This window comes from Notothenia coriiceps, unplaced genomic scaffold (assembly GCF_000735185.1).
Source record: "Notothenia coriiceps isolate Sejong01 unplaced genomic scaffold, NC01 NC01_scaffold00036396, whole genome shotgun sequence".
Classification (NCBI taxonomy): domain Eukaryota; kingdom Metazoa; phylum Chordata; class Actinopteri; order Perciformes; family Nototheniidae; genus Notothenia; species Notothenia coriiceps.
Genome location: NW_011369097.1, coordinates 569,840 through 581,003, shown reverse-complemented (window position 1 = coordinate 581,003; position 11,164 = coordinate 569,840). Strand labels below are relative to the sequence as shown.

The window sequence follows — 11,164 nt, the reverse complement described above, 5'->3', positions numbered from 1 at the left end:
ATTGGCTACAAATCAATATCTGATTGGTTGATCAAACTGTCAGTCCAAACGTACGCTCTCATTCAGTGCAACGGCCAGGGCATTCTATCAAGGATGTAGAATACCTTGGTTGAAGGATATTCTACCCAGAGACCCAGAACAAGATCTGATTGGTTGCTTTCTTTTCTAACACAAAACCACTGAAATGCGTAGTGCATTGTCCGAGAAGGACAAACAAATCAACGTAACACTGTAATATTACAGATCAACAACACAGATACCATTCTCATTTATTCATTTTATATACATTTTATTTATATTATTATATAATTAAATCGATTTTTTGTTTGTTTTATCTGAGTGTTCCAGGGTATTCTCTGAATACCTTGAAGGCCCTGACGGTTCGCCACTGATGTAAACCTGTCTGGTATATGTGGAAACATGCCAACTTTACATCACCTATAATTAGGTCTTAAAGACTTTTACAACATCTCAGTGTTTTCTCTCAGGCAGTTTTGAGACAAGCAGAGTTTTTAAATGATCTACTTCTCATGTTCATGTTGAAGTTGTTACAGATTGCAGAGGTCCTCACCTCCCTGCTAATAAGCTTTATTGAGACACCCGGACCTCCCCCACTGGGCTTCCCTTGGCATATGCTCACTGCTGTCACTCAGGCCAGACTTTCCCTGATCCCATCGCTGCAGGAGGGCGTGCCCACGTCCCTACCACGACAGCTCATTACTCTGAAAGGGGGATTATGAGGGTGCGGAGGAAGATGAGGAGGTGGGCAGACAGAACAGAGGCGTCACTTTGACACAGTTCCCCCCTTTTTTTCCCGTTGCCCCCTTCATGCTGACCCACTTCTGCTTTGACAACCCTCAGGTACATTGACCCTGACTGGTCCACTAGGTCACAGCAGGACCAAAACATAACTCAGCTTCCAAGACAGCGTTCCCAAAGCCTCCATGTGGCACACATTCCAGTCACTCCTGGGAAAATGTCACAAACTCATGACTGATTGTCGGGTTGTGCGTTGACGGTAGATGTTTGCAGGATTGCTGTGTTGGTATCCCGTACCTATTAAAAGTGCTTTTTTATGGCCTCTGGGTTTGGAACCTCAACCCACATGGTACCTAAGTATTTCCAGTTACCAGCTTCTCAAACAAATAGCAAATACAGATTCAATGTATGTGTTTGTTAATGTCTGGTGGCGTAGGTGGCTGGTTTTGTCTGGACCTGTTTTCCAGCAGACAGGCATCCAAATAGTCATTTACATCAGCCACAAACGCAGAGCCATTTTTCCCAGCGCACTCTGCCAGGGGAAGAAATCTGTTTTCTTTGCTGGCAGGGCTGTGACCGTATTTCTTGCATGCGTCACCTGTGTTTTCAACTCTTCGTCGCTGTGGCAGCGGGTTCAAAGTATGCTTACTGTGCTACCATACTTTGGTATTATCTTATTTTTTCTGGCCATGGGGTAAACTCAAGGATTGTCATCACTGTCATTTGTTCCTGTTTTCTGTTAGTGGGAAATGTTGGAAACGAGGATTTCTTTCTATGTCTGCTTTCATTGGGTTATGGTGTGAGTGAAAAATAGATGTGAAGATGTATTGCACCATGATAAACATATTTTTAAATAGTGATCCTTATTCAACATTTTAAAAAGTTGAATTACTTTTTATTTCATTAATTTGAACATGCTGGAATATACACTGCGTATGCAGCCAATTTTATTGTAGCATTTTTTTAATAAAATACAATTCTACCATTATTCCTTTAAGCTGTATGATATATGATTGTAATGTGAATAGGCTGTAACAGTGAGAAACAGTTCCGTCATGCTATAAAGTATGCTGTTTTTTTTTTGTAGAGCTTTCTACACCCAAACACATTTTCCACTCCAAAATCAGAGGTTAAATCTTCCCCTTTCAACACGATATCAAGCAAAATTCTTTACCTCGGTTTAGGTCATGGAAAGATCTGCTCCTAATAATCGCCCTGTCTCTGTTTGGAAACGTATAGAACCTTGTACACATCCGCTCTATCTCTCTGTCAAACACACAGATACAGACACTCATCACAATTTCTTCTTTGACATGTAATAGTCACATTGACCTCTCATGATACAGTACACGAATGGATCAGGCTGGGGCTTGTATGAGTAATGACATAAGGTTTTCAGGCCTCTGTCATTATCGCCGCTCTGTGTTGTTTACTTCTGCATAGCTCTAATACACACACCTGAAGCACACATCATAAGGTTTTATTGCTTTGGCATACCAGGCAGAAAGAAGCATTGAGCCAATCACCTCCCTGCGAGCCGTACATCAGTCTTCCTCCTCGTGTGCACAGTTATTAAAGTATTAGTTTCGTGTTTCGTGTTTCCCTAGATTCGCACTGTGGTTGATGATAGAGGTCAGGGCTGTCACGGAGGCTTCCTCAACATATTTATGATGTAAGCACTTCCTTCATCAGTCCCTAGGGGTTGAGGAGAGTAATAGGTAATATGATTATAAATGACGTCAAGTGTTATCCTTACATTCTGCTGGTTGGCAGTGCTGTCTTATAAATGCGGTTGATGGGGATCCATTTCCACACACTCACTCTGGAGTCCCACGAGGCCCAGCTGTGGGTCCTCTCATTTTTTCTCTCGCCAAGATGCTCACATCTGTAAGTTATATGGACCCCTCCTAAAGCCGAGCTCCTCTTATCCCTTTTCAATGAATGCAATGCTTTGTGACAGAGAGGCTCTGCACTTTAAGATCATTTTGCTCCTCTAAAGCCCTGCTTTCTCTTTCTGTTTGCAGCATATGCAGTGATTAGAAACGGACAAGTGGAATGTTCCAAAGGATTCAAACGGATGAATCTCACACACTGTCAAGGTAAGCTCTGAAATATGTTGGGCAATGTGTATCTAGTTTAATATATTCTGGTTGTTATATGATGTAAGCCACTGCATATTTTAATAAGCAGCCAAGCCATTGCAAAAAACTGAATTTTAATAAATACAATGGCATGGATGTGATGAAATGTTACTGCCCATATGTTTCCATGCTTACTTCGGGCCCTGGGGAGCTCTATAAAAGTATTCCTTGCTGTACGTCTGGCCCCTATGAGAACCAGGTCAAGGGTACAATTAGCCTCGGTCCAGGGTCAGAGTTCAGCAGCCAATAAGCACCTGGGGCTGCTGTTTTAATTGGTCTTTGAGGTTCTGACTGGAGAATGGTACGGCAGGGTGTGATTACGGTAAATGTGGCTCTCTGAGTATTTGGAAAGGGAGCTGTAGTTGCAGACCTGTTTGTCACTCAGCAGCCCTATTTGTGCCAGCAGAATAAAAAACAGCAGAACTGCCACCTCACCAAGCCTTCTGTGTAAAAACAAAATATTCCCAGGCAAACACAGCGTTTTCGTTTACGGCAGCATCCCAGAGGTGTCTAATTGTCAGCTGGCTGGTAGTTAATGAAGCCCTTAAACCACCCACAGTGTCAACTCTGTCTCCCACTAGAGAATTCACACTATTTATATTTGTTGCTGGTGTATACAGCACCGGAGTTTGTCGACAAACGAACAAATAAACATCGGCTGAATGAAACTGGAAAAATGAACTGCTTAATCTGTGAACTTTGCAACGGACGCTGACACTTTCAACAACCAAATGCTCCTTTCTGACAGTCTACTTGAGCTGGGTCAATGACTTGATTAATGGTGTCATAATCCAAAGGGCAATGCTTACTGAAGCCTAACGAGCGCAAAAGCATAACGGTTCAATGGACAGCTATGACTACATCTATAACAGCCTCATCCGGGGTCAGCGAGTTCAACATGTTTTCTGATTGACACAATACAGTACCATCAATGTTTTCAGGTAAGGATTGAGCCGGGAGACATATTTTAATAAAAACAAAGACCTGTGGACAAGGACACACTTATTTTCCTAATTGTATGTCAACTAGCCAACACATGTGGAAATGTGTCTTTCTATTATTCATGCTTTTCTTTGGTGATTGTTTCAAGATGTTCCTCCCCTTCAGTTGCTAATGCCTTGACTTCCAAAAAAGCAAAGCTGACAGTTACCCACAATATTTACTGGACCGCTTTAACGTTTTTGCCCTGTTCAGCTGCCACTCCATTCCCCCAAATAATTTTTAATTTCAGGTCTCGAGCCAACTGCCAAAGAGGCAAAAACCTGCTTTTTCTGGGATTTAGTCATTATTATCAGAGTGGTGTTCAACTAGCCAAGCTGGTGCTCCAAGTCTGAGCTATTTTCAGTGCTTTTTATTGGAACAGAGCGGAGCTTGTCTCATATTCGGTAAGAGGCAGGATTTACTGCCTGCAGTCCCCTGACCCTTCAGTGACGATAAGATGACCGATTATAGCCACACAATGCTCTCTGACTTCAGAGATGATTCCTTATCTTCAGACGCTGCTTCTCAGAAACTAAGTCAGCTGAATTTGACATTTCTAACACACATAGATGCAGGGGGAGGGGGGGGCAGTAAACCGATGCTGGGATGAGAGCAGGTCATGTTACGCATACTACTTCAAAGAAGAGATGATAGAAGTCTAACATAACTCCACTTAATAAAAGCTACTAACAATGACATTTGACATTCGTCTTCTTGAAAAGTGCCTGGAACAACAAGTTGTGACCTCATTTTATATTAGGTTATAAAACCAGGAATTTGCCTGTGAAAACAAATTTTTCCTAGTAATGACTTATTTGGCTGTATTTTGAGACTGTTCAATCCCTTTCTTCACAGTTTCTAAATGGATGCATTTTTGGCCCCATGAATTTTGTCTGGTATGAGACTTCCAAAGTAGTCACAACGTGTTAAAAGTGGCCAAGGGCCTGTAAGGTCGTAGCAGACTGGCTGACACTTAATGCATCAATAGGTATCATTTATCAATATAAACAACAATCATAAAAGCTGCTGAGCGACACACAAAGACTATTTACCAATGAGTGCAACCAAGCATAGATTCAAAATAGATGTTGAGATTAGTGCTGGTCAAGACAGGTTGTCATGGAAGTCAGGTTAAATTCCAATCAACCCACCAGCCGACTGTAACAATAGCACTAATCTGGGACTCAACTGAACCGTGGATTAAAGACCCCATGTGAGGAAGACTGAGCCCAACGCTGACCTGAACTCTGACCAGATAGCATGCTGCTTAAACTAAACCGAGCTCCCACAGTACCTGTAGGAGAATAATGTTGTTCTTAGCTTTGTCGAGTGTGTTTATCAGCACAGGCATGCCTGACATCTGTGGTCTGCTTCATTGTCTTCACTTTTACTAGCAGAGACAGGTTTGTTTACATTGTCATAACGCACAGGCTTCGGCATTATATGGCCAGCTTCAGCTTCAAAACCAGAAAAGGACAAATGGAAAAACAAAGTGCAGCAGAGATAGAAAAAGGAAAAACAACTAAAAGAACACTGAGGCATCTTCTGAATTTGCTTCAGTTCAAAACATATTAGCCCCGAGCCCTATACACTCACTTTTTCCAGAAGGAAGCAAAACAACAAAACAAGAGCAGATTAATTAAAATTGGGAAAATCTGTGGTGGCAGGCTGTCAGGTTCCAGTCGTCAAAGCAAGGGGAAAAAAGCTAATGATGTACTCTTTGTTTAACACGGTAGAACAACAAACTTTGCCTGGTCCCAGTTTGACCGCATGACTAAGCACCTGAAATATGTCCCCCAATGCTCCTGGCTGGCACATTACCTGGCTTTCTTGCCGTCATTTGGCTTAGTGACTCTGAGTGAGCTGTTGGCGCAATAAGCAAACTCCACTGGCCACTGTATCCCTCCAGCACATGGTTCAGGTCAGACAGAGGGAATAAAAACTCTTTAACTTTCACTCATTGACGTAAGCGGAGGATGCCTTGACCTTATTGGACACTGTAAAGGAAAGATACTGGGAAAGAAAATGTAGAACATTCTTCTACTTTCTCAGTGTCAAAGTCAAGGTTACCACATCCACCAGAGCTCATCATATCTTTCTGTCAGAAGCTTGTACATGATTAAGTGTGTTTTACTTTACAGTGGCCAAATTGTTATTATGTTTCATCACTCCTCCATACTTTCACACAATTGTGAAATCTTAAAGTTTCCGTATTTCATCACCTCCCTGCCAATGGTCACTACATGACCTATTGCAATAATTTGTCACCTTTGGAAGTGTAAATTAGCTCATCTCAAACATGAAGGTTTTGATAATGTTAAATGCATTAAACCAAAACTTTAATCGATACTTGTGCTTGTAAGTTTGTCTGAGGGGTTTATTGTGAGTTTTAAAAAGAATTCTTGGCAGTGGAAAAACATGACTTCATGATATTTCCATAATGAGAATGTTGTAGATAGTCCATGACTGACGCACTGCATATTTCACAGACGTCAATGAGTGCCTGCTGCCTGGGCTCTGTAAGAACGCTGAATGTCTCAACACCAAAGGAAGCTTCAGGTGCATCTGTAAACCAGGCTTCTTTTTAGACCCCGACAGGAGCCATTGTGTCTGTAAGTATAGCTACACATTATTCAAACCTGTGGCCATTCTGTCATGTATTGCATTTGACTTTGATAGATTTTGACTTCTCTCCCCAGCGGACAAGGCTGTGTCTGACCAGAAGGCGTTCTGCTACCGGTCCGTGTCAGCGAGTTCATGCTCTCTGCCGATGGTTCATCACATCACCAAGCAGATCTGCTGCTGCAGCCGCGTGGGCAAGGCCTGGGGCCCCGGGTGTGACCGCTGTCCTCTGCCGGGATCAGGTACAGCACCAAAAAGTTACCCTGCTGTCGCATGTGACCCGAATTCACCTCTAAATTTGCCTGTTTAAAGGCACAATGAGTTCCATTTGCCCCAAAAAACGATTTATAGTCTCTTGTCTTTTCTTAACATTTTGCTGTTTTCTGGATGTTTTTGGGACGGCTTTCAAAACATATAGACCAGGTGCCACATCATAAGCACGTATCCTTCCTGGACAGCTATGCAACAATGGCGGATCCAACAACTATAAAGATTTTAAAAATGCAGATACAAAGCAAGAGTGCATCGTGGGTTGGCTTTCATCTGCTGGCCATCACCGTTACCCATGTTGAATTTGGGAGGAGTGGCCAACTTTAAAACAATCACGACAAATTGTTCCTTCCATTCCTGGATTACTGTTCATGAAAACTGAGAAAACTACAGAGGAAAATAATTTCTGGGTTAAATGCTTTTGCAGATGTAAAAATGTCACATGTAATATTATGCAAGTGCTAGCAATGGTAGTAAAAGCCAAGGCAAAGGGATATTCACCACTCAGTCACCAGTCTGCTCTTTGCCAGGCTTTTAAAGCAGAAAAATAACCAAATGTGTTTGGGGTGGAAAAGGACCAACAACATAAAGGTTTTCATATTTTGGAAGCTGCACAACAGTGGGAGTCAGTCTTGTGTTATCGCTCCAACCCTCAGAGAGAAACCCCACTAATAATCCGGCAAAAGCTTCACAGCAGAAATAAACAGCTTGGCCAAGCGAAACATGGGAAGTAGTTGTCATCTTTTTTTCCATGCCGATTTAATCTTCAAAGCTTCTGAGAGAAATAGGCTGGTTTTATGGAGTGTCTCTACTGGCAAGTGATTCATTGGGATAGTCACAGATCAGATATCACACACACAGACCTCCATGGTGCTGCTCAGCCAGGACTGACACAGTGCACAGACTCACAGCCCCTGATTATTTTGCTGGCTTTTGTATGGCCTGACAAGCTGTTAGAGACATGTTCTGAACCCAGCAGCCAGGCCCATTAATTTTGCCTTGGTAACGGGAGCCCGTTGACTATCATTCCATATTTACTGCCGTTCCTCTGATGTGGCTCCTCATCATATATAAAGCCCCATTTCCCTCCACTTTAAGTTCATCATTCAGTAGCCTATCATATCCACATTTCCTGCATTTACAGCGACCACGTATCTGTCATTACTCATTACTCATATCTCTATTCCAGACTTTTTTTGGCATAGAGTCGTTGCTTTCAGGTCAGGTAGGGGACACAGTGCTTCTCACTTGTAATGGATTCACCATCGCTGTGGTTTGTTGGGCTCCGACACAAAGAGTTGTAGTCTCCCTCCTTTTATCTAGCCAGCCAATCCTCCATTAGCCTCTCACTCACACGCCTCTACAACCAAAGAGTTCAAAGGTCAGTCAGTATTACATGATCTTCTACTTCCTGTTACTGGCATGGCTGTGTCTGTTCGCAGATATCCCCAAATATTTCCAAATCTCCTCGCTGGTTGCCCTCTGTGACAGCGAGCTATTCTGCTATAATAGCCCGAAACCAGAATCCCTCGTTTACAGCACGTTGTAAAGCACAGCATGCTCAACATAACAATATTACACGGACGGGTTATGGCATTGCTTTGACTATCTAGACCACATGAGTCAAACTCAAGGCCCGGGGGCCAAATCAGGCCCTTGGTGGATTACTATTAGATCTGGCCCGCCGGTATATTGCACGCACACCTTCACTCCATCCTGAGGGTTTCCTCAGCTCAGAGCCTGAGCCCAAACATTGATGAACTTGCACCCAAGATGAGATGCCAAGTATCTGNAGAAGCCCCGTCAAACTTACAATACGTGGGAGAATAAGTTTATTACTCTTGCGGGCTCCTGCGGTGGCTCTCTTTATGTTTTTTGCCGGTTAAACACATCACCGGTGGGTCACTGGGACGAGGGGCCTGACCGAAGCCTGAAGAGTAAACACACCAGGTTTACTAATCTATCCGCACAATTTGTCTCTGGTGTCGGAATGTCTCGCTATCTTAGTAGGCCTACATTCTTAAAAAACAAAACACCATTTAATTTTTGGGATAAAATTTGTTGTAACTGCGTTACTGAGCATTGTAACGGGTAATATATTACCCACATTTCATTAGTAATGCGTTACATTACTTTGTTACAGCAAAAAGTAATATATTACTGTAACGCGTTTCACCCAACACTGCATATAAGTAACATAAACAATGTATAGGCCTAAGTTGCATAAAGGCTTGAGCTACAGTATTGCAACTAAGCAGACAGCGCTGTTTTTCTCTTTCTCTCTCCATCTCCACTTTCAAAATCTATCTAAAAAAAACAAACAAAAATTCCCAAAGTTGTCCTGAAATTAACTTATTAAATAACTGAAACAAAAAATATAGCTTTCACATGTCCACTTTCATTTAATAGGCCACATTCCAAACCGACCCCTACACCCCCCCACTCCGTGACAGAGTGAACTCTGTCTTTAGTCCACTCTCAGCTGAAGGAACCTAGAATAGAATCGTAATCTCTTGGACGACAAATAATTGATAATAATTATAATGAAGTAAGTGTCATTTTTTTTCTAAACTTCTTAAATGTAATGTTTACGAGCTGCTTGGTTTTTGCAACAGTCCCTGTAAATATAAAAAACTTTACAATCAAATGCACACATCTACTGTTTTATAGACTAAACACACTAGTAAATGTTTGAACGGAACCATTTGTAAACAGCGTGTTGCACATGTTCAGGTAGAATAGCTGGTTAATCAGAAACGATGCAGACTTCCTGTTGGACAGTTTAATAACTTCCTGTTGGAGGGTTTAATAACTTCCTGCTTGAGGGTTTAATGACTTCCTGTTGGAGGGTTTGTTATTACCCGATTTGCACGGCTACCCGATTTGCACTGCGCAAGCGCGAGTTGGTCCGCCGCAAGTTATAAAACATAACAGGAAGTTATATTTTATAACTTCCTGTTTTGAAACTTCGTGCTTGAGGATTTATTAACTTTCTGTTGGAGGGTTTGATAATTTCCTGTTATAGGGTTTAATTACTTCCTGTTTGAGGGTTTAATAACTTCCTGTTGGAGTGTTTGATAACTTCATGTTGGAGTGTTTGATAACTTCCTGTTGGAGTGTTTGATAACTTCATGTTGGAGGGTTTAATAACTTCCCGTTGGAGTGTTTGATGATTTCCTGTTGGGAGGGTTTAATAACTTCCTCTTGGGGGGTTTCATAACTTACTGTTGGGGGGTTTGAGAACTTCCTGATGGAGGATTCAATATGTCCCCCTCCCCACTAGTTGATTTGGAACAGCCTTAATGTGACAGAGGCTCCATGTATACGTGCAAAGGGAGTTGAAGTGGGGTGGAGGGGGGGTATAGGGGCCGGTTTGGAATAGTGTACCTTCCTGTGCGTCTGCTGCAGAGGGCAGGAGGTCCTGCTAGCTAGCTTTATGAGCTGTTAGAAACCCAGAAGCCATCTTGTAAATAACCAGTTAAATGAAAAGAGATTGGAAGGGACTGCATACCTGCCTGGAAGGAACCATAAAATGTAATAAGAAGGGAACATTTTCAGGAGGCTCTGCTGAGGATAATTGCAGCTGGGGAATTCCACATACCACTCCATCAATCATCCCCTGCTCATACCAAGCTGGTACAGAGGAGAAGGAGAGGAAATAGATTTCATTCATCTGGTGATAAAGTGACTCTGGGTCTCACATGTTTTCTGCTTTGGGCTGAGGAATGGGCTCATCAGCAGCTAGTCTGGAGACATGATTACATGCTGCATACATATACAACCAGGAGCCAGTACTTCGACAGTTTGAATAAATGAGACATTGACAGACAGCAGCTGCTTTTGCAGGCATAGCAATGTTGTTTATTCTGTGGTGGACACAGGGCAAGACACAGCCACTGATTGTTCTGCTGAACCGCTAATTTTGCTTGGTATACATTTAGAACACACATGGCATACAGAACAGGCAGCACACACAGATAATAGGGGTGTAACGGTCTCCGTATTCGTCCCGAACCGTCACGGCTCGGTTCATGCAGTCACACAGCGAATACGCCTTTTTTTATGAGTGGGAAAAAAGTCTGTCACTTAGGGCAGTATCCACGACACTATATAATCCAGGGGGCGGTATTGCGCCTAAAAGCTGTTTGCCAGCCGCCTTAAACAACAAATGAAGAACAAGAAGAAAACACAACAAAACGAACAAAATACAAGAAGAAGACAAGTTAGTATGGTGATTGCAGATAACACACAGGAGCTAGAATAACCACCTGCTTCAGCTGTGTGGGAAAATGTCGGGTTCCCTGTGGACTACAACAACAATGGAGTGCGAGTGGTCTATCGGACGAGGACGGTGTGTTGGCGTTGTTAGATAGCGGTGCGGTATGCTTAAC

At 42.6% G+C, this 11,164-nt stretch overlaps 2 protein-coding genes across 2 annotated transcripts in view; one reads left to right on the top strand and one right to left on the bottom strand.

The window, feature by feature from the left end:
- Positions 1-11,164, bottom strand: part of LOC104963667 (calcium/calmodulin-dependent protein kinase kinase 1-like) — a 366,751-nt gene that overhangs the window by 223,647 nt on the left and 131,940 nt on the right. The window lies entirely within an intron of this gene.
- LOC104963642 (latent-transforming growth factor beta-binding protein 2) overlaps positions 1-11,164 on the top strand; it is a 94,004-nt gene that overhangs the window by 50,766 nt on the left and 32,074 nt on the right. The window contains exons 9-11 of the mRNA XM_010792256.1: positions 2,784-2,858; positions 6,371-6,493; positions 6,581-6,745. Of these exons, the coding sequence (XP_010790558.1) occupies positions 2,784-2,858; positions 6,371-6,493; positions 6,581-6,745 (363 nt within the window). The remainder of the gene's footprint in view (positions 1-2,783; positions 2,859-6,370; positions 6,494-6,580; positions 6,746-11,164) is intronic.